The 24771-nt window shown below is 32.7% G+C and overlaps 3 protein-coding genes across 4 annotated transcripts; 1 reads left to right on the forward strand and 2 right to left on the reverse strand.

Moving 5' to 3' along the window:
• Positions 1 to 7831: 7831 nt before the first annotated feature.
• LOC133304965 (serine protease SPPA, chloroplastic-like) lies at positions 7832 to 15196 on the forward strand. 2 transcript variants are annotated; one of them, XM_061505051.1, is made up of 13 exons: positions 7832 to 8272; positions 8370 to 8553; positions 8854 to 8991; positions 9181 to 9351; positions 9428 to 9531; positions 9864 to 9931; positions 10788 to 10954; positions 11681 to 11750; positions 12059 to 12213; positions 13477 to 13582; positions 14069 to 14156; positions 14241 to 14384; positions 14482 to 15196. In XM_061505051.1, the coding sequence occupies exons 1-13, from the start codon at positions 7877 to 7879 to the stop codon at positions 14710 to 14712; spliced, it is 2022 nt and encodes a 673-aa protein (XP_061361035.1). In that variant the 5' UTR covers positions 7832 to 7876; the 3' UTR covers positions 14713 to 15196. The 2 variants fall into 2 exon arrangements, with proteins under 2 accessions (XP_061361035.1, XP_061361036.1); XM_061505052.1 differs by lacking the exon at positions 7832 to 8272 and having other exon boundaries at positions 8475 to 8553; positions 8838 to 8991.
• A 2295-nt stretch (positions 15197 to 17491) lies between these two features.
• Positions 17492 to 18136, reverse strand: LOC133304960 (basic leucine zipper 43). Its single transcript, XM_061505045.1, has one exon. It carries the CDS (start codon positions 18134 to 18136, stop codon positions 17492 to 17494), a length of 645 nt encoding a protein of 214 aa, XP_061361029.1.
• A 2563-nt stretch (positions 18137 to 20699) lies between these two features.
• LOC133304966 (uncharacterized) lies at positions 20700 to 22211 on the reverse strand. The gene has a single exon (XM_061505053.1). The coding sequence runs from the start codon at positions 22051 to 22053 to the stop codon at positions 20872 to 20874; it is 1182 nt and encodes a 393-aa protein (XP_061361037.1). The 5' UTR covers positions 22054 to 22211; the 3' UTR covers positions 20700 to 20871.
• Between the last annotated feature and the right edge of the window lie 2560 nt (positions 22212 to 24771).

The following is a 24771-nucleotide window of genomic DNA, read 5'->3' on the forward strand; positions in this document are numbered from 1 at the left end:
CTTATGAAACCCAATGACTAAGTGAACGACCCTATGTCCTTTCAAATTCAAGAAACTCTTATATTTATGCTTTTTGTAAGGTTAATTTCACTTTCATTGACAGCTTCTAGCTGTCTGCTTGCTGGGTAAGTCAGAGAATTAATGGTTATTTAGATTTCCAGGTGGTGTGGTCTGGTGAGACTTATCCAATTCATTAAAGATATTCTCAATATTTTTTTTAAGTGACTTTCTTTTGAGACCGTGACATTAGTGTACAATATCTGAAGGATTAAGTGGTATTTTCAGGTGTCTAGAAGCAGAAGATACTTGTTATTTTTTCCTATTTTAGAGATATATACTGTTTCTTCTACTTGCTTTGTTTAACCATTCTCATTCTCCTTCTTCTTTGGCCTCAGGATGGAACCATCCCAGATCTTTGGAGGTGCAGAAGAATGTCACAGCAGTGAATCTGGATGGACCATGTATATTGGTTCCCCCATAGATGATGATGGACATAGTGATGATGGAAACAATGATAATAGAGACCATGAAGCTACTCAAGCTGATCCAGAAGATGAAAGTGATGATTCTATGGCTTCTGATGCTTCTTCTGGGCCTAGTCATTATGGGATTAATCCAAGGGGTGATTGCAAAGGAAGCTATGGCTTGGAAGATATCCAGCAAGGGACTAAAGAGGAATATGATGAAAACAAGTATTGCTTGCACAAGAAAGCAAATAAAACCCAAGAAAAGGAAATAGAAGGAAAAAAGGTGGAAAAGAAAGAGATGGTACTCATTGATAGCAAAGGTAAGTCTCCAGCAAAGGTGAGGAAAAATTATTGGGTGGGAAAAAGGAAGTAGATGTATTTTTATTTTCCCTGCTTAGCAACTAGTTTGTTCTTTAGGTTTTATTTCAACTAAATAATAGCTACAAGTACTGTGTAGTGATTTGTTGTTTCCAGAGTAGTTGTGAATCAAGAAATTGTCATGGCCATATTAGCTTCAGCGCATGCAAGGATTAAAGGGTAGGGATGCATATCTGGTTAGTTCTTAATATCTTGTTCAGATGTGTACTAGTTTGTTACTGTAATGTATGAGCTATATATGAGGCATTACAAACACTGAGGGTTATTTCTCTATTTTTTTTATAATTGAAAATTTTCATGTTTAGACTTTGATGATCTTAAAACAAGGCATAGATTAAGTATCCCATATTGCTTGGGATACCCACCAAGAAGTAGGGAATAGAATGATTTTCTTTGTATATCGATCAAGGGCTCGTTTGTATTGACCGTAAAAAAAAGTTCTTTTTATTACTTTCTTTCTTATTTTAAAAGTACTTTTTATAAAAGTTATAGCTACTTAGATTTTTAAAAAATATTTGATTTTTGAAAAAAAAAAAATTAGCTTTTGACTTCTGCTTTTTCTTTAGAAGCTAAAATTTTTAGCTTCTGAAAAAATTAGATTTTCAACTTTTTTTTTTCACGATTTCTGTTTTTTTTTAAAAGCAGATATTTAAATAGACTCTTTTTGAGAAGTGTTTTTTTCCCTTAAAAAAAGTAGTTTTTGAAGGAAAAAAAGTCCATCCAAACGGGCATCGGATCCCTAAATCAAGAAAGCATCTAGAAGGGGAACATTGTCAAGCATGGTTAAATCTCAACGGACCAAGATTCTTTAGAAAATGCTAACTCACAAGATCCAAAATAGATAGTTTTAATTTGTTCAGATTGTCTTATTCTTTTATGTGATTGTTCATTTTAAAGCAACTGTGTAGTATGACAACAGTCTCCTATGCAAGGTTTAACAAATAACTATTGAAAGTGAACTGTTACAATATTGCGCCATAATAAGAGTCTTAGCAAAATCATTTTAAATCATAGATGCTTGTAACTATAGTAGATACGACTCCAAATACCTTGAAAGAAAAATGTCTTATCTACATTAATATCATACTTTCTAAATTAAATTTGCTTAATTAGAATGCATTTATAAATGATTTTTATTTGAAAATGGATCCTTTTATATCTTCCATTGTTACACTTTTTGATTCTTTATCCTGCGTGTTCTTTCGTTTTTGTTAACCTTGATTTATTTATAAACGGTTAAAATGGTCTCAATTGGTCATGTTAAATGAGATATTAAAAATTCATTCCACTTTATTTGTTATTATTTAATATTTTTATACATTATTATATTATTTTTTAGTAATTAAAATGAAAGCAATAAATATGATGTCCAAATTAAAGCATTAATATTTTTACACAAACAGTATTATAGTAATTAAATTCATTAGATTTTGCTTGGTGTGAAATCAATGAATCATTGATATCTATATGGTTTTTATATATTAAATCATCAAACTTGAACTGCAGTTTATTTTTGTTTGACGACAAATGTTAAAAACTTAATTCAATATCCTTGTTCTTCATGGTCATACTTGGAAAGCAACAGCTGCCGGAAGGAGACAAGAGATGTCAACGTACTCCTACGTACTCCTGCTATCCAAACACTGAACCTTCTTTCAGTCGCGTTTCCGCTGACAAATATTTCACGGGAACACAATTACATTCTAAATGTTTTTACTTTTAGAGATGGAGTTAAATTCTTATTTGACTGATATGTTTTTCATGTTTTGAATAATGTTTCTCTTTAATTTATCTATGAAGTGAACAAATCTAATTAATAGTAAGTACTAAATACAGTTCTATTCTCAAATTGTTGATTATGTGCTAACTAGCTAGGTTGCGTTGAATTAAATATTTTTGTTAATAAACTCCACTAAGCAATGCCTTCTTTGTTTTACTGAATTAAAGAATTATAATTTTTTGGTGATTGAACCTTTATTATGAACTTATAAATTATTCGGAGTTATATAAAGTTTTTGAAATATTATTTGTTTTAATTTGATTTTTTTAAAATAATTTTATAACCTTGATGGTGATTCATGATTTTGTATCTGTTTTAAAATAATTTATCATTTTGTCATCTTTTCAAATTATATACCAAATTGTTCTTATTTAACCAAAATTTGATCAGCACTTACTCAAATAAATAAACTATTTACTGAAGTGAGTAATTTAGTTTGGTATTGACATTGGCTGAACTTTAGTCAAAGGAGTACAAATAAATATATATAATTTAAGAAAAGAAACAAATTGATATATAAATTGAGAATGAGAAAAATAATAATAATTTTTAAAATGGGGATAAAATGATCAATCAGTCTTGATGATGTTATAAATATCTATAGTCTCCTTCTAGAAGCCAAAATACAGTATCCTTCTATATGGTAAAAAGTTTAAATAGAAATATTTTTAGAGAATTTTTTCGAACTTTTTATGTATTTTATTTTTATTTTTATTTGAAATGAATATGCAATATTGCATTTTTAATCTAGTTACAATAATTTGGAAGGTAAATAAATTGAATAAGGATAATAGATTAATTTTAATTAGTTTGGAGCTTTAACAGACAACAATGGATAATATATATATATATATATATATATATATATATATATATATATATATATATATATATATATATATAAAAGGAGCGTGAGCCTGCCTAAGGAATTTGGTGGGCTTGGTATTATAAATTTAAGGAATCACAATGAAGCATTTCTCCATAATTGGAGAAACTGTGAGATTCATGGTGTAGATTTTTCAAGGCCCACGAATCCTGAATTCTGCATCTCATCCTTCTTGAATCAGATTTCCTTGAGCAGATCCCACACAACCTGCATGGTTTCCATTTGTTCTTACGTGAATGCCATACCTTCTTGAACCTGTCCTGAGCATGACACTATAAAGCTAAATGTTGATGGAGCTGTGAGTAACGAAAAGGCTGCTTTTGGGTGACTCCTCAGAGACTACAATGGTACATGGCAAGGTGGTTTTAACAATTTCTTGGGTTCTTGTTCCCACCTGCAATCAGAAATCTGGGCTGTTCTTCATGGTTTAATTTTTGTTGGAACAGAGGATGGAGGAAGATTGTCGTAGAAAGAACTCTCTTCAAGTGGTCAACTTACTTACCATTACTGGTAATGACACTCGAAAGCCTTATCTGGTAGCTAAGATTCGAGTCTTACTTGAAAGGAATTGGATTGTTTCCTTTGCTCATGTCCCTTGAGCTTGCTACACATGTGCGGATTGGCTAGCCAAAGAAACCAGCAACAAGAGCTATGGATTCTCTTCTTTTGCTTTTCCTTAGCATGATCTACAACTTCTCCTTTTCAGGACTCGGCTGACGTAGAGAGAGAGAGAAAAACTTTCATATTATAAGTATAACTATTTACTACTCGGAGTACATAGTTAGAAAGGGTAAAAGAATATAAACTTATATCTTTTAAAAGTACACACACTAAACCCATATAATATATACAACAACTATCAATTTATACTTGTGTAAGTCTTATGTAAAATAACAAGAGACGAGAGGAACATTAATAAAATATGTATATTGAATTGATTCACAAGAGTACAATATATAAAGAAATACTAACGAGCTTAGCTCATACCTAACCTAAATCCTAATAAAATAAGGAAATGGACTTTTACAAATAATAAAAATATTCTTTCCAACACTCCCCCTCAAGCTGGAGGGTAGAGATCATAAGCAATAAGCTTGAATAAGAAAGATTAAGAAGCATGATATCAAAATAAACGAGTGGAGATTGTAACAACTCCACAACTCACCCTAAAGAAAAATAACAAACATAATAAACTAAAATAAAATATTATCTATATCTTGAATATTCCCCCTCAAGATGGAGGGACACTTCATCTTAGGAAAAAAGAAAACTAAAACGAAGCTTCCGGAATATAAGTGGGAGAAATCGATAACAAATCAACTGGAATGACCATCAGTTTGAAGAGCTAGTAAAGAGACAGTGCTGGAATGGACATCAGCAAAGGAAGAAAAAGACATTACCAAGGAAGGGCTAAGATAGACATCAGCCAAGGAAGGGCCAGGAAACATATAATGTTACAACTGGAATACAAGCCGACAGAGTCAGTGTAACTGGAATAATCCGTGGACCAGGCAACAACGGATATAAATGCTCCCCCTGAATGGGAAGCCAAAATAAAATCAAACAATGGCAAAAATAAATCAAATACAAGCCAAATCAGACATGAATAACACCACAAATATATGTGAGAATAAAATAATTGGCCAAATACAAGCTATAAAAGAAAATCAAAATCAAAATAATAAATCAACAAAGAAGAAGAAAACATTACCGGAAGAAACAAGATTCTGTCGGAGAATAAAAGATGATACGACCGAAGGAAAGAGATGCAGCCAGAACAATGACTTGATTTGGTTACTGGAGAAAGAGAGAGAAGAGAGCTTCGCCGAAAAACAAGAACAAATCCGATGAACACATGTCAATGGATGCGAGTCAGATAGTGGACAACAGAGGGAATCCGACAAAAATATATAAAAAATATATCTAAATTAAAAAGAAAAAATAAACTAAGGAAAAATAAATAAAAAAATAAGACTATATATGTTGAAAGCTTACAATAGTAACAAAAAATATTGTTTATCAAAATAATAATAATACTAAAAGTAAAAAATAAAATATTCTAAATCAAAAAGAAGAAAATAGACTGAAGATAAAAAATAAAAAATAAGTCTAAATATGTCTAAATCAAAAAGAAGAAAATAAACCGATAACAGAAATAAAATTGAAAAAATAATAAATTGAAATTTTACAAAATTGATTCATTTTTTCTATTTCTTTTTTATCTTATTTTTATTTCTTTTAACAATGATAGAAAAGATTAAAAATGAAATAAATGAAAATAAAAGAAAAAAGGATAAAATATATCTAAATAATAAAAAATAAGATTAAATATATCGGAAACCTATTTCTTTTTTATCTTATTTTTCTTTTCTTTTTTTATATTCATACTATTTTATTATTTCTGATTAAGACTATTTCTAACATATTTGGCTTTATATTTATTTTTTCTTTCCAAACTATTTTTTTATTCTACTTTCATTTTCTACTTTAAATATTTTTCACGTAAATATTGTATGCTTTCTGTCATTAATTTATTTTATTCTTCTAAAAAGTGTGAAATTAATTAATTAATTAAAGAGAAATATATTTCGGTTTTTTGACCATTTTGTCCTTCATTAAATAATTAATAACTATTTTATCTCTTAGTCAGAACTATCTACCAATCTGCCCCTCTTTAATCGATTAACTTGAAGATTTAATCGATTAAATGGTCAAAATAGACAAAAATAGTTGACTTGGAGATTTAATCGATTAAATCTTCGAGTTAATCGATTAAATCTTCGTATCAACTTGTCACAAAAACCAAACATTCCTTTTAGAATTCCAGAAGCAGATTTACAACAAAAATGCATAAACATATTCCACTCAAATGATTTATGTATGCTTCTTTAACAATTACCAAAAAAGAAGAAGAAAAAAGGACAGGGATTCTCAGCCTTGAGTTAGTCTTCCATGATTCATTGGTTTTGTTTGGATGTAATGTAATGAAACATGAGCAAAAAGAAATACCTTGTTAAAAAAACACGACAATCTTGCGTTAGGATTTTCATGCCGGTAACACTCAGAATCACCTAAAGCCATTTCCACAGCATTCTACAAAAAAAAGAATAAAAATGATGTAACTCACTCACTGAATCACTTAGAACCAGACAAAAAATATACATGTTAGGTTTTGAAAGATGAAAGGGCTGACCCTAAAAATGGTGTCTGGAAGGCCACATATACCCAATAGAAGCGATGAACTAACAGTAGCAGCAGTTGGAGGAAACCTGTAGTGAAGGTTCGTTTATCAGATCAAATATTAATTCAAATTCACTATTTATAGGGGAAGAAGGATGAAAAGCAATGATACTCCTGGAAATCATCGAATTCTAAAAGGAATGTTTGGTTTTTGTGACCAGTTGTGCTTCTGAAATTCTAAAAAGAATGTTTGGTTTTTGTGACAAGTTGATATGAAGATTTAATCGATTAACTTGAAGATTTAATCGATTAAATCTTCAAGTCAACCATTTTTGTTTATTTTGACCATTTAATCGATTAAAACTTTAAGTTAATCGAAATAGTTCTGAATAAGGGACAAAATAGTTATTAATTATTTAATAAAGGGCAAAAAGGTCAAAGAGCCAATATATTTCTCATGTTCTATGCAATAAAATTATTCTATATAACACATAAAAAAGTGGATTGGATCCAAGGAGAAGAAAAAAAATATGAATATCATCCACTTTCTATGTGTGTATAAATAATATTATTCTATGTAATATTAGAGAAATATTTTCTTTAATTAAATTTCTAGTAGCGTTTAGAATGAATTTAGATGAAAAAATGATAGGGGAGGATATTGTAACAATCAAGTTGTGTTACTACCAAGTTACTACTAATCAATCTCACTGTTAGATCGATTATGTTGATCCAACGGTTATATTTATTTTTATCTTTGTATGGTTATATTTCCAAATTTTAATACTTTATATTTTTTTTTCACCTTTGTATGATTATGATTTCTCATATTTAATGCTTTCATTTTAAATATGGGGAATCATAATCATACAAAAATAAAAATAAATATAACCGTTGGATCAACATAATCGATCTAACGGTAAAATTGATTGGTAGTAACATAATAATAACACAACTTAATTGTTACAATATCCTTTCCCAAAAATCATAAAAGATAAATGATTCGAAGCAAAATAATATGAGATTTTTTGAATTTTTCAAGATAACGGTGATTGAGAAGAAATAAATAGCGCACGTAGGAACGATGACGTGGAGGGAGTCTGAACTCTGGAGCTTTTCCCCACGCAGTCTTTGCGTTTCCCTCCCACATTTTGCACTTCGTGAAGAAGCGACCAAGTCACAGAAATGTCATACACTCGCATTGTCATTCACCGCTTCCGCTTATTGCCGCCAATCCTATCATCGTTATCATCATCATCTTCACTTTCAGTTACTCGCTTTCAATTCCAATGCCGCTCTTCCCCTTTTTCTTTCCTCTCACATCCCAAACACTTTACGCGCCCACGCGCCACAGTTCCCTTCCACTTCCATTCTTCTTATTATTATTCTTCAGCTCCATCTCCGTCTTCCGACCCTAAACAAGGCTTGGTTGGTGACGATGAGGATTTTCCGAGTGGAGACTTTGATTTCGAGCCAATTACAGGTTGGAAAAAATTTATTGTCAAGCTCAGGATGCTAATAGCGTTCCCTTGGGAGCGTGTACGATACGGCAGCGTTTTGACAATCAAGTTGCGCGGCCAGGTTTCCCCCTTGTCGTTCATCCTTGCTTCTCAGTTCTCACTAGTTTTTTTTTTTTTTTCATTATTTATTTATCTGTGGATTTCGCATATTTTTTTAGATATCCGATCAACCGAAGAGTAGGTTCTCACGGGGATTATGTCTGCCACAAATCTGTGAGAATTTGTTGAAAGCAGCCTATGATCCTCGTATTTCTGGCATCTATCTCCATATTGATCCTTTAAATTGCGGTTGGGCTAAACTCGAAGAAATTCGAAGGCACATCTTGAATTTCAAAAAATCAGGTTATTTATTTATTTATTTTATATGGATCTTTATGTATGTTAATTATTAAAGTTGCATGTGAGTAGTATGCTTCTGTTGCCTAAGTCACTAGTCGGTATTTTTTCTCTTTCCATTGAGCACCGATGCATGTTATTTTCTGAGGCTATGATGCAACTGATGTTTATATTATATCGCAAGTGAATAACTGAATATGATGATTGGTGATATATTCTGTTATTCATCGGATTCTCTAATATTTTGATCTATAGTGCTGATCTCTGTTACTTATGGAAGGCTTTGATAGTTGATGGTTCTTGTAGGAAAATTTGTTGTGGCTTATGTCCCTTCGTGTAGAGAAAAGGAATATTACCTTGCATGCGCGTGTGAAGAGATATATGCCCCTCCAAGCGCTAATTTTTCTCTGTTTGGATTGGCTGTTCAAGCCCCATTCCTCAGAGGTAAGCTGGTTCTGCTTTGCCTTGCATCTTTTTAAGCAAAGTTTGACCATCAGTAATGGTGGTATGCCTCCCTGCTAAATTATTAAATAAAATCATAAAAATTTTGCTGTGTTAATTATTAAGAAGTAATTCTAATACCTAATGTATCAACTTACTCTCCCATCCATAACTTTTTTTTATTTCTTTCAGGTGTTTTTGAGAACCTTGGAATTGAACCGCAAGTGGAAAGGATTGGCAAATATAAAAGCGCAGGAGATCAACTGACCCGTAGAACCATGTCTGATGACAATCGTGAGATGCTGACTGCATTGCTTGATAATATACATACAAATTGGCTGGACAAAGTCTCTTCTGCTAGAGGTGCATTTGCGTTTGAAGTCCTAGTTGAATCTTGAATCAATAAATTGACTTCTGGGCTTCTGCTAATTCTATACAGGGAAGAAAAAAGAAGATATTGAGAACTTCATAAATGAAGGTGTCTATCAAGTAGACAGGCTGAAAGAAGAGGGCTTCATATCAAACATACTCTATGATGACGAGGTACATAATGTACTCTGGTATTGTATGACTGATTACTTGCACGTGTCAAGCTGTCACTTGTCAGCATGTTTAATATAATCATATTGAGAGAGTACGATGGAAACTCATCTAGTGGCTAGTGGTGGATACAAATTTAAATGCAAATATTCTGAAAAAGAGTTTTGTCTGGCTCCTTAGGAGTGTGTTGGTTTTATTTATTTACTTACTTATTCAACTAACTTGTAGAGCCTATTTCATTCATATGTATTGATAATCCATACTGGTTAGTTTTGAAGGATACTATCAATGGGGGTTAAAACTTGAAAGGATAAGAAACAGTAAATGTTTTGCAGGTTATTGCCAGGTTGAAGGAGAGACTTGGAGTGAAAACAGATCAAAATCTACCTATGGTTGATTTCAGGTATGTCCACCCCCCCCCCCCGCGCCCCTCCTTCTCTTCTCTTTTCTAGGGCATTAAAGAATGCACTATGGTTTTATATTGTAATATGTTATTTCTTCATATTAGATAAAAGTTAACTTTCAAAATGTCTACAAATTCATTGTCTGGCGATGATGATTTGGTCTCTGACTCTCTTGATTCAAGCAAATATATGTAGAATTTAAATTAGATACATACACTTTAAAAATGTTTTACACTTGCATCCAACAATGTATTGCCACATCATTTATGAGCTTGACTATGTTATCAAACATGAGATATTAAACTTATCAAATGATGTGGGAAAATATCATTGGAGGTTGGTGTAAAACATTTTCACACTGACAATGCATCAAAATTAAACTCATACATTAGCATGGGCTATGCTTATTTTTAAGAGTACTTGTGAGATTGAAAGAATCTTCAACTTTCACATGGATGTTTGACAAGCCTGTATGATCTTTTGAGGTCGGAGATCAATTGTAGATGCTATGAATAATTAAGAATTGTTTTTAACACGAAAATGAAAATTATTTACATTTCTGTTTGGGGTTTTCTGTGATCTTAGAAATGATTATGAATGCTCATGGACTCTCTCTTTTTTTTGTAAAAAGAAAAAAAAAATAGTATTGGTATGTATATTTTTGTGTTTTTCTAGAGTTCACGACATGAACCCTTACAGATAGAACCTTTTAGTTCTCATGACTTGTGAGATATTTATGTAAAGTACAGTTTTGTAACAGACTTTATAACAAGTAGACGCATTTTTTTGATAAATTAAGACATGCCAAATAACTCATATTAACTATATACAGATATTTTCTTTCCTCAAATACAGAAGATACTCTAGAGTTAGGAAATGGACTATTGGAATATCAGGTGGTAAACAACTGATAGCCATCATTCGAGCCTCAGGGAGCATTCGTCGTGTTGAGAGTCCATTAAGTGTCCGTGGCTCAGGTATCATTGGAGAGAAGTTCATTGAGAAGATTCGCAGTGTTAGAGGTACACTTGATCTTATAAATTTACCTTTAATCTTCAAATCACGAGGCTAAGTGAAATTGGGACATAATTAATGGAATGTTATGAGGCTTTTGCATTGGTATGGCAGTGTTCAATAATGCAGCATCATAGCTATCTTTGACTTTGTCCTATTAGAGTTTTATTATTCACTGTTGTCACTAAAACCGATGGGAAGCGAAGGTATTGCACTTGTTTTAAGCTTTTTCAGCTAAACATGGACCTTTAGAAATAAGGTTTCCCTCTCAAGACTTTGACAAATGTAAAAGGAAGTGAATTGTAGAAAAGAAGCTGCAAGAACAAGCTCAGGGATTACACTTTTTTAAGCTTTTACAACTAACGATGGGCCTTTGGAGGTATGGTTTTCTTCCCAAGTCTGAGGTATAGATTTGACAGAAACCTGTCTGCCATAGGAAATTGGAGAAAAGAAATAAACATATATGGCTTGCAGAGATCTTCATCCTTTAGTTCCAGGTTGTAAGAAGTGGGGTTACTTCTGTTCATTTAGGTAATAAACAGCAACATGCAACTGGTCTATTTGCTTGTAGGACCATATCAAAGGGATAGCATTTGTTTTCATTGTTCATCTATAATGCTGTTTTGCCCTTCCTGAAGTCGCTGACAGTATTATTATGCTTTGTTTCTTTTTGCTCATTATATATGTTCCATTGTTTCTGTCTTGGTCATACTGAGCCTTCTTTTTGTCCTCAGAGTCAAAAAAATATAAGGCTGCTATTATCCGAATTGACAGTCCTGGAGGTGATGCTCTTGCTTCTGATTTGTAAGTGCTAGTAAACTCCCCTCTGTTCAAAATGCATTGTCTGTTAATATGACGTACAAGAAATGGTTGGTCTGATAAAAATCTATACCATGGCAATAATACTTTGTGAGAACCTGTACTGCATTGAATTTTCTGAAAAACTTTTTTCATGTGCTACTTTTAGATTTGAGGGGAGTTAATATAGCCTAAATGGTCTGGTTAACTTTGAAATATGTCGGTGATCTTTGTGATGGAATTGTGATGCTAAATGTTTTGGTGAATTTGCATGTTTAGCTGATAAAGTTATGGTGTCACGTCATGATGTGCAGGATGTGGAGAGAAATCAGACTTCTGGCTGCCTCAAAACCGGTCATTGCTTCCATGTCTGATGTGGCAGCAAGTGGAGGGTACTACATGGCAATGGGAGCAGGAGCTATTGTTGCAGAAAGTCTTACCTTAACTGGTTCAATTGGAGTGGTCACAGGTAAACCTGGGTGTTTCAGTAGGAGAAAGGAGAAGAGCATGCATGGATGGCAACTTAACTGAAACTAATAATATAGATTTATTACAAATCAACGTACTCATGCTGGTATATTTGAAACAGATGATCCCATATGTGTTAGAACCTAGTTGTTATTTGCTCAATTTAGGAAACTCTTAGTTCAGGCAGGAACTAAGCTAAAATCAGTCTCTTTTTTCCCCCCCACAGCTTTAGATAGGTGCAGAAGATCTCACTAGATGTTCCTTACTGATTGTTGTGGTTTTGTAGCTATTGTTCTTTTTTACTTTTATTTATTTATATATACATATATTTTTATTTTATTTTATTTTATTTTATTATTTTATTTGTGTATTTTTATTTATTTCTTAATTTATTTATTTATTTATTTTTTATTTATTTTTATTTTTTTTTATTTATTTTTTTTACTTTTTTTTCAACCGTTTTGTATCTTTCATGTGGGTTCATCTACCACCGACCCCAATTAATTTGGGATAAAGGTGTTGTTGATGTTGATGTTGATGTTGATTGAAATTTCTCCAGCTCTAGTCTTGTTGTCTTCAAAATCAACTTTAATAGAAGAGGAGATATGCATGAATTTACAGTCTGCTGATTTCTGTTAAGTCTCCATGCACAGGAAAACCTTCTGATCAACAAGCTTTTACATAACAAATGCAGGATAAAATTTGCCTTCAATAGATACAGCAGAATACCAATGACTGATATATTCAACTTGTGTATGGGTGTAAATCTCTTCATCCATAAGATTGGCTTGTCTTGTGTTAATAAAAGATGTAAATAATGGTCTTTATTATACTTGATATTAACCATTTTCACTGTATAAGTTTTGTGTCAATACAGTAATAAAATATGGGGCAGGTTATATTTACAAACTTTTTTGTTTACAAACTCTTACAAACTACACTATGTAGGACTGGTCCTACATTAATCACACAGTGTACGACTGGTCCTACATTAGTGTAATTGCAAAAAAAGTTTGTAAACGGATCCTGTCCCATAAAATATAGGGTTTTGGACTTCTTTTGATAAAAAAAAATATAGCAGTTTGAGATATCATTTGAATGGTAATTAAATGCAACCAATGGAAACTGTAGCTGAAAAGAAAGTAATCATTTGAGCTCTGAAATAATGAGGAAAGACATTGTAATGTCGTGAACAGTCAGGATTCCATATATTGTCATTGGGTTTTGTAATCTAATAATTTGATGGTGTAACATATTTTTGTAGGTAAACTTAACCTTGGGAAACTTTATGAGAAGATTGGCTTCAACAAAGAAATTATATCAAAGGGTAGATATGCTGAGCTCGTTGCAGCTGAACAGCGTTCTTTTAGGTAACAGAATTTTGTTCTTTTTCAGTTATAAAGATTCTAGTGGAGCTGGAGAGAATACTAACCAGTGTACTGTGCCATCTGATATCTAACTGTCAGGTACTTTCTGTTTGAGAAGGGATGACTAAATGTTTCTGTCTTTATAGTCTCCAGTTCAGTTCTAATAGGCTGATAGTGAAATTCAATTTTCGCTGCAGTATTTGAAAATCCAGTTTAAATTCTGTCATTTAACCCCGTTTGGGTACAATCTTACTGTCTTCACTCTCTAGGCGCTACAGGATCACCTTAAGGGGCCCAGGGCTTGCAGTATAGGAATATAATTTTACCAATGCTTGTGGTGACTGTTATCTAGGGCTTATATATCCTGTTTGTCATGAATGCCTGGCTTTTGCAGTCATTTATATTTTAATTGCTTTTTGGTTGTCATGAATGCCTTTTTGATTTATGGGGCAGACAAATATGATCATTCTCTCTCTCTTTTGGGTACAGGCCAGATGAAGCAGAGCTATTTGCCAAGTATGCACAGCATGTTTATAAACAATTTCGAGATAAGGCAGCTCTTTCCCGATCAATGACTGTATGTTTTAAATTTAATAAGCTATTTCCCATGCTTTGTTCATCCTCCTTGTAAATCTAAGTTACCGCAATTATTCTGTGGCAGGTAGACAAGATGGAAGAGGTTGCACAAGGGAGGGTTTGGACTGGTAAGGACGCTGCTTCACATGGTTTGGTTGATGCTATTGGTGGGCTTTCTAGAGCTATTGCCATAGCAAAATTGAAGGCCAATATACCTCAAGACAGACAGGTTGGTTTGAGAATGAATACCTTTGTTTTGACGTTGTATTTGCTTATATTTTGAGAATTTCATGTTTCACATGGTGACTGTGCTTGAGCTATGCCAGGTTACTGTTGTGGAGCTCTCAAGACCTAGCCCTACTCTACCTGAGATTTTAAGTGGTCTAGGTAATTCTCTCGTTGGAGTGGACAGAACGTTGAAGGAACTACTACAGGACTTGACATTTTCTGATGGAGTTCAAGCACGGATGGACGGAATCATGTTTCAGAAATTGGAAGGATATCCATACGCTAACCCCATGTTGGCATTAATAAAAGATTACCTCAGTTCCGTATAATTATATATATATATATATATATATATGGGTCAGGATCATTTTACACCAGTATAAGTTACACTCTCAATATTGACCATTGATTCCACTTATATCTAACGGCTCAAGTTTTTTAGTAATGTGAGCCATTGGATACAAGTGAATCAACGATCAAGATTGAGTGTAAGACTTCTAACTCTTACACCGGTGTAAGAATATCCTGCCCCTATATGTATATATATGTATATAATTATATATATATATAAAAGACAGGATCCTTTGACATCGGTGTCAAAATTTAAAATTTGACACCAAATCTTATCCGTTGATTTTCGCCAATCAACGGTTATCATTTAATGGTAATCAAACTTATTAATTAATATTAATTCTCAATAAATGATAACCGTTGATTGGCGTAAATCAACGAATAGGATTTGGTGTCAAATTTCAAAGTTTGACACCGATGTCAAATGATCCTATCCCTATATATATATGAGGCAGGATCCTTTGACACCTCAGCTGAGAGTCGTTAGATCAAAAAAGATCAACGACTCTGATTTGCAAGTATGTGATACCATTGATCTTTTTTGATCTAACGACTCTCAGCTGAGGTGTCAAACTTCAAATTTGACACCGGTGTCAAAGGATCCTGCCTCATATATATATATATATAGGGTTCATTTAATCTTATGTTGAAGGAGAGATTTTCTCTCATGTTGTGACACATAGTGGCGGGGCCCGCCATTTAAAGAAAAAAGAAAAAAAAGAAAAATGAATGTCACGATTTTCAATAAGTGTGTAGGAGATAAAACTACTCTTATGCAACATAAGAGTAGTTTTTCCCATATATATATGGGGACACTATCAATTTATACTTATGTAAGTCTTGTATATTTATTATTAGCCACACGTGAGCAACAGATAGTAATGAATATAAGACTTGTTAAATTTATGGAAACATGTTCTTCATGTTACATAAAATAATTTTGTGTCATACAACACATAAAAAATAGATGAATTTTATTTTTTAATTTTTTTCTTTTTCTTAATGGATCTTATTTAAATTTTTTTGTATTACATGAGATAAATTTATCTGATGTAACATGAGAAACATAATCCACTAAATTTATACTGAATAAGTTTATCATTCCATGTACTAGATCTTCACTTGATGGAATCCGCTGTGAAGCCCATACCCATGAGAGAACATCTCATTCATCCGTATCTCTTGCACAATGGGAAATTTGGGAACGAGAAATTTTTATTCCAAAAACAAATCAGAAGTGCTAATTTGTATTAACAGGGGTGTTTGGTAGAGGAGAAATTTTTTTACAAGACAAATAATTTTTGGAAATATAATGGAATTTTTTTTTTCTTGGATAAATTACTAAAAGATGTTTGGTAGGTCAAAAATTTTCTGAAAATGTTGAGTTAATTTATTGATGTTGTGTGTTACTTTTCTCATCACATGGGAAAAAAAACAATTTCACCCCTTCAATGATAATTTTCTTCAACCATTTTACATACAAAAGCAAACTGATGGAAAAAAAAAATTCCAAGCCAAATTTTTATTTTACCTACTATCAAATATAGGTAAATAATTTTCCCTAACCCAATTTCCTAAGAATTTTTTTTTTACCTCCTACCAAATCTCCCCCTTAGGGGGCGTTTGGTACATAGATTATTTTTGGATTCATTAGAGAAATTCTATTTACCCATATTTGATAGAAGGTTTTTGAAAATTTTCTCAGGATTCTGATTCGTAAACAAATTGAATAGCGAAATGACATACAAAATACCACCAGGATGGTATTCTTGGAATCTCGGATGTTGGATAAATTTGATAATATTTAACAATCAACTAAACGTGTAAACTTGAGCCAATATTTTCAATAATATTTTTGCCTAACAAATAGAATTTTGATCACATTCAAATTCATTTTTCCATCATGTTATTAATAATCATGATTCTCGAGTAAAAAAAATTGTCAACTTTTATTAGTATGTATTCCATTGATTTTTAAGAATAATAAAGATAAAATTTCAAACCGTGCGTTGTCAAAGTTTGGGTTCTTCCCATGGAGACAAAATAAACTTTATTTATTTCATAGACTGATAGAGTATATTTTTGTCTTTTATAAGTTGAAGAGAGGTAAAGTCTGCATAAAACTAAAGAGAACTGGATTATCCATTCAATAGAAACTCTGTATAGTATATATGATAATCCCATAGTAGGATATCTAATCAAGATCATATTACAAGACGTAGCATTGGACCACTAGTATTTTAATTTGGCTTATTACACAATGTGCACCACCTCTCTAGCTCACAAGTCACATCTCTGATACTGCATGATTATTCCTACACTTGAAAGTTCAATATTTACCTCAGCTAAATTTCTAGGATTGCATCACTGAAATTGACCACAGCTTCACTTCTCAAATGCTTATACTGCACCCAGAATGTATCATTAAAGATAAAAAAAAAGATATAAATTAAAAAAATAAGTGTTCTTAGAGCACACATATTATGAAAAATAAACGCCCTTTTGGTCCTGGAAATATTTACGAAATCCTTTTTAGTCCCTGGCAATAAAAAAGGACCAAATTGGTCCCTAAAATTATGAAAAAAGGGTCACGTTAGTCCTTATGTCAACTCTTCCGTCACTAACGTGACTCTTTTTTCATACTTTTAGGGACCAATTTGGTCCTTTTTTATTGTCAGGGACTAAAAAGTATATCGTAGATATTGCCAGGGACCAAAAAGGATGTTTACTCTATTATGAAATTTTTATGTACCATCGCTATGTTCTGGAACTTGGAAATGGTCGAGTTGAAGGCTCGGCTAGGAAGCCAGTGTTGGGGATTTGATGAGGTTGCCCAGGATTTCCACCAGGAACTAACAAGTCAGAGAGAGCTAATTGGAGAGATGAAACTTTCTCTTTAAGTTGAGCATTCTGTTGTTGGATTTGTTGGTTACATTCCAACAAGTAAATGATCTTTTGTGACATTTGATGGTTCAATGTCTGCAAATGATCAACGTGATACTGTAGTACTTCAATTTGTTGCTTCTTTCGCATTCGTGACCTGCGTGCAGATTCTCTGTTGGAGAACATCCTTTTATTCTTTCTGTCATCAAGTAGAGCCTTTGCTTCATCAGAATTGTTGTTGTTACTGTTTGATGATGTGTTGGGAGAGGATTTATGAACTGGGATTTGAAGTGGACTGTTGTTGTTGCTAGGAAGGTGTAATTGGGAGTAGTAAAATGGAATATGATGTAAACCATGAGATTGATCCAAAGGGTTCAAAGTATGGCCTTCATCAGTTTCCATGTTCAAAAGGTTTGAGGTCAAGATGGGTGGTTTCTGAGTTGGAGAACGATAGTGATGGTACTGTGTTGAGGAAGCATAAGGTACTCCATGGAGTTCTTCAGTTTTATGGCTTTCCATGTTTGATGTCTCAACACATAGAGAGAGAGGGAGAGAGCAGGAATTAATAGGCTTAGAGTTTTCATAGATGAGAATGAGATAGTTAATGCAAATTAAACACAAGTAGATAAGGACTCCTCTTGGCATTTAATTTTGCTGATGTACTTTTAGATATGTTCAGTGCCGTGGATAATCTTGGTTCTGTAAACTAGGAAAGTTAAGAATCCGAATGTGATCAAGATTAATAAAAAAATAATGGTTAGATAACTTTCATTTGCAAAATGGTCGGGGAATAATTGACATAGAGACTCAAGAAAATTGAAAAGTTAAGGTGGTTTTAAAGCTGTGAAGGAAATGCCATTTACTTTTTGACTAAGTTTGCCTAAAACATGGTATAAAGGAACAAATTCAGTGACTCTCCAAGCCAAAAAAAGTGCTTAGCCGCATACCCAATTCAATAAAATGCTGGCTTGGTGACTCTATATATGCATTTCTTTTTTCTATTTATGGTCGTAATTATACAATTCTGCCCAAGAAATAAATGGCAATGCGCTTTAACTACATCTATTTCAAGCTAACTTTAGGATTCAATCCTAAGAACAAACTGAAGAAAAGCTCGCTTAACCCGAGGTTATTAATGCATTAGAGCAATGTTTTTAAGTTCAGATCGGTAATTGACTCAATTTTGGTATTAGGTTAAAAGGTCACTGGTCAAATTAAAATTAAATTTATATAAACTTTTTTACTAAAAATAATAATATGAATATTATGTATAACAAAATGCATTGCCTCTGTAGTAAAGTTGAAGTTGTCAAGGTTCGATCCCTCATGAGTCATGAGTGCAACTCTTTCAATGTTTTGCATAAAAAATAAAAAAATCCGGTCTGAATTGAAAACTGGCACCGGTTGAACCCAGTTGATGGGCCATTTTACCTGTTTCTACTGAGTCGAATGCACAAACATAAGCAAAACAAATCGGGGATCCGGTTTCCTGATTTACTGGTCGGACCGTCCCGTTTTGATCCGGGTACATTAGAATTATTGTTATTTAAGGATATATTCCAAAAATGAAGACGTTATGTGCAGTAGTTTCACGTTCTAAACTAAATAAAATGCCAGATGTCATGAGGAAAAGGAAATAATTCGCATTTTTAGCTTCTCCAAGGACTCTCTTATCATAAAACTTCTATCTTTTCCTGGTGGGCGATGACGATGAGACATTAACTTAAACGGATTATATATGCTAAGGTTTATACGTATGCAAAACGTATTTGCCCTTTTTATTAAAAAGCTTTTTTTTTTGGGTTACAACAGAGGGGCAGAGCCCCTATTAAAAAGGTCTTTACTTCCCTTTCATTGCGTATAAAGTATAGATACTAATCTAAAGTTTAATATTGCCTGTGATAGGGAATCTCTTCCACAGTAAATCACCAGTATTTGACACACCTGTCTTGAATCAGTAACTTTCCTTGCGTCATCATCTTTAACTCATGCAATTCGTAGCAGCAGATACCAGCAACAATACAATCGTCTCTTATCAGATAGACTAATAGAACAGGGAATTTTCTGATAGTGTTAATGAAGATCAGGTTTTATGTTTTCCGTTAGTCAACTTAATCAGATAAAACAAAGGGTAACATTATATGTTACCCACATTAATAATCTGCTTGAAGCTGCAAAATGAGCAGCATTTAGAAAAATAATAGTTTGCAAAACACAACAGCAAAACATAAGGAATGTATATTGTGGCTACCCTGTGTTTACTGTCATTTCCATTCCTAATTCTAATCTCAATTATTCTTCTCCTTTGTTAATTAAACAAATAGTTTTACTTGACCATCAACCAAAACAACATTTTCCACAACAAATATCAGATTTCAAGCAACTCACAAAAATATAATCTTCGTATTCCCTCATTATTCCATTATCAGGCAACTGCACCAAACATTTGAGTATATATGTAACTAGAATTCCTATTATGAGAGTCAAAAGAAAATGCTAATTATATAATTAAGTGAACGAGGTATAGTAATCTCACCCTGTCTAGTCTAATTACAAAAGGACGCCACATTGCTGAACTCTGATTGTCAAACCTTAGTACTATAAGGACAAGTCAAGAAAACACAATCCAACCAAAAAAGAGAACCAGGTGAGTTTTTTTTCCCTAAAAGGCACAAAAGCCACCACAAAGACATGATAAAAAGATAAGGCAACATAAGCCACTAGTAAATAACAGACCAGAACAGAAGCAGAGAGCTAAATGGCAAAGTTGGTCAATGCGTCTATTGAGATATGAAACGCTTTCAAGTCCTGAATCCTATGATTAAAGAATAACCGTTGGCAAGCTGTTTTTCTTTTCCAAAAAAAAAAAGACTTCCTCCACTCCGTTGTGGAAAAGATCATGGTTACTACTAATCGAGTTCATCAACCATTCAGGTTGTCACAGGGACCTGCTTACACTTCACAGGGTTCCAATATGCACGTGAAGAAAAAAAGATACAAGATAGCAATCTATAAGAACAGTAACATACTAACATTCAAAAAGCACAACAAATGAATATTTTTTGGAAATTTGATTCATTTCTATGATGTATTCCAAAGTACAATTGGAAGAGAAACATTCTTATACTTATATGTCCATGTGAAAATTTGAAGGAAAAAAAGTAAAACAAACACATGCATTTCTTCATGACCAAAAAATCTATTGTTTCAATTCAACAGCCTAACGCTGAGAAATTGTGAAATCACATCTGAACCTAATAATCAAATATATGTGACTTGACATCATGGGTGGGGAACTCATAACGACAGACAGGGCAGGTATTCCGAATGCCCAACCAAGGCACAATGCAATCACGGTGGTAGCGATGCGAACACGGCAACCTCATTGCTTTTTCCCCAACAGCAAAGTCATCTTTGCAAACAGCACAGAGTGCATTGTTGTTATCCACATCTTCTTTGGTCACAATCACTGATGGAAGGTTCTGAACAACGGATGCAGAAGCAGGAAGGGTAGCAATTAAGGGACTCTCATTGCTCTCAGCAAATTGACCAAACATCATCTCATACTCTCCAGTGTAAATATAATCATCATGTTCACCAAAATAAGGCTCCAAGTCATGAACTGTGTCCAAATTGTTGGCATTCAACAACACTTGCCATTCCAAATTATTATCCATGCCTCCTCCTTCCACCCTCACAACGTTCATTCCTTCTTCTTCTTCTTCTTCTCCTTCTTGTTCTTCAATTCCAGCTATTGCAGAAACGGAAACAGAAACTGACCTATCATCCTCAACAGTGAGCATGCTCAAGATATCCCTCTCATCAACTCGACCATCAACTTCTTCCCACTCAAAATCTTCGTTGTTGTCCAAATGAAGCGAATCCCAACAGAGAGGGATGCTCGAAACGTCGTCGTTTTCGTTATACTCTTCATCCGAATGCAAGCAGATCCCGAAAACCCCATTCCCTTCTTCCTCATCAGATTCCGATCCAAACCCCACGAGGCGAACGCAGTTATCAAAGGGTGCCTCGCCGGATTCAGATCCGGAAACCCTCCTCCCAAAGAAGAAATCATCGCCGTCAACGTCGTCAACGGCAAACCCTAAATCAAGTCCGAAACCAGAAGCGGCGTCGTTTAGGGGTTGTGAGACAGGATCGGTGTGACCCATTACCTGAGATTGCTCAACGCGCTGATGAAAAAGATCCATAACGAAATTCACCTGGTTTTCGCGTTCCATCATGGAGAAGTGGTGGTCAGCACGGTTCGGCGGAAATTCGGGATCGGAAGCGTATAAATCGAAGTCGAAGTCGAAATCGAAATCGAAATCGAAATCGTGAGGGGAACGGTAGGGTAAGGGAATTAGGGTTTGGTCGGGAAGGTGAGGGTGAGGGTCGTCGTCGGTGTCGTGGTGGCGGAGGTAGGTGACATCTGCCATTGTTGTTGAGAGGGAACAAAAACCAAAATCGAAGAAGTGTGGTGTGAAACTGTGGGCTAGGTTGTGGTTGGGGGCTATAACGTGTTGGGACGTGGAATGACCAAACTACCCCTCCGTCGTGTTTTTTCAGTGGCTTCTTTATTGCAATTCAATTATCTGTGCTTTGCACTCCGGAATGCGAGGAAGAATAGCGCCTTTCGCTCTCTTTACGCACACGTTGTAGGTTTGTAAATGCTTGTTTTGTTTGTAATCTTCAAAATCGAAGAAAAATAAAAATCGTTTTCCAAAAAAAAAAGAAAAAAAAGATCATGTTTAAATTTGGTTTTTTTGATTTAAAAAAAATTAAAAGACTTATTTGATAAGGCCTATTTTACAAAAAAATAATTTTAAAAATTATAATTATTTTTTAATTTTTAGAATCAAATTTAAAGAACAAGAATTATTTTTTTGTGTATTTTGATTTTTAACTTTAAAAAGTAATACAAAAAACACATATGTCATTAATTATTCTAAAAATAGTTTTCAGGAAAAAAAATACACAATCAAATATATCCTAAATTGCATTAGCTTTAGTTTAGGGTGCTAGTGAGCCTCAATTGCATTATTTTAAGGCTAAAATATTTTTTTAGCTACTGAAAATAAGTTATTTTGAGTGATTTTCAAAACTATGTTGTTTTGAATTAATGAATAATGTTTTTATAATTTTATATATTCTTTTATTATATGAATTTCATCAAAATATCCTTTATTAATTAACCTAAATTATAAAAACACTTTTTATTAATTTAAAACGACGTAGTTTTAGAAGTAATTGAAAATAATTTATATTGGAGAAATATTTTACTCATATATTTCTATATGTATATTTATGTATTTACTAATTGTCAAACATTTAAATAGTTAATTGATTCCGTGAAGAGATAAAGAATAGCTGAAAATTGACGAAAAAAGTAATTAACTGGAAAAGGAATGTTCAATACGTTTTTTCCTTTTACTTCCTTTCCTTTAAGGCAACGTTAATTTTTTTTTTTTTTTATATTAATCCTAATTATACTTTTTGAGGTAAATAGATTTTCCGAATATTTTTATAAGTTTGAGTTCTTTGAATCAATTATGAAACTAATCTTGAGTACGGGAGAACTTGGAGATTAAAATTTTGTTATTTTCAAAAGTGATATTAATGGAATCGAGCCGAAATTCTTTCACTACCTATTTGACACTCATGCATGCTGTACCAATTAAGTTACCATCATTTACTATCGTTAATTTTTTTTTTTTGTTTACAAAAAAAAGTAACTTTCATTCCAAAGGAACAATTTCAACGAAATCTTTTAATTTCTTATTGTACTATGTTCAACTCTATGTATTCCTCTATCCGTAGAGTACATTGAATGTACAAAAATGACTATAATAGAGTTTATGTTATGTGTATTAACAGCTACTCTAGGTACTCCGGAGAACAAATCCTGTGGAGACGGGGTGGGGCCTTTAGCTCAGAGGATTAGAGCACGTGGCTACGAACCAGGGTGTCGGGGGTTCCATTTTTTCTATTTTACAAACTATCCAAATAAAATAGAAAATATATTCATACAACATCGAGTTAATTTTAATTTTGTTATACTTCTTTACTTTATAAATTCTCTAGTCATATAGAGGGAAAACCAAGTCAAAGTAATTATTATAATAATTAATTTTATATAATTAATTATACTAATCTTAGTATAATATATATATACAACTAGCTAAAAGGAAATGGAATATTTGTAAGACTTGTACACTGATAAATCCTTGCCATGTTATTGTTTCATTTTATTATTTTATATTTAAATATTTTTCCTTTTCTTCTAATTAATTATATTTCATCATCGAGTAAATACCTTGAACTTTTATATAGCATACAACAAATTGTATTTTTAAAAAAGAAAAAGCAAAATTACTTGTAATATAAATTACCTTTAAGCTAAAAATTATGGCAATTCCTATTTCTAGGTTCTCCTATAAACACAAAAAGAGTTTGCTATATTGCTGTTTCACTTTGATATTTTATATTTTTGTTCTTTTTCTAGTTATGTTTTTCAAATCAATAATATTTCATCATAAAGTGAATATGATAATCTCTTTTACAACGTATATCAGGAGAAAAGTTAATATGATCCCGTGCACTGCACCTTTTTCCAAAACTAGAAAAAAAATTAGGACATGAAAGGAAATAAGTAAAATGATAAGGATAAAAGTGTCATAAAAAAAATTTTATTTGAAAAAATGGAACACATTGAATGAAGGTGCACCCGGTCCATATTAACTTTTTTCGTATATCACAATCTATAAATTCTTTTATCGTACAAAATAAAATAAAATAAAATGAAATCATTTATATTTCTAGCATTAATCGGTTGTTCTATGAAACGGATTACCGGATTACTCTTTCATCCAAAAAGGAACGGAATTATCATTTTCAAGCCTTATACACATTGTTTCACTTTAATATTTTACATAATTTTATGCATTTGCTTTATTTTTTCCTTCAAAATTATTATATTTCATAAAAAAGTAAATATGATAAACTCTGTTCTAACATACAACATATAAAATTAAGAGATTTGCATCTATCATGTCACACGACACCAAATTTTTTTCTACACATACAACATTTTGTGGGGTCTACATTCTTTAAAGTAAATAAAAAATAAAAAAATTAAGGCACGCAAAACGAATTTC

This window comes from Gastrolobium bilobum, unplaced genomic scaffold (genome assembly GCF_033153095.1).
Source record: "Gastrolobium bilobum isolate Gb01-03AN ecotype WA unplaced genomic scaffold, APGP_CSIRO_Gbil_v1 utg2887, whole genome shotgun sequence".
NCBI lineage: Eukaryota > Viridiplantae > Streptophyta > Magnoliopsida > Fabales > Fabaceae > Gastrolobium > Gastrolobium bilobum.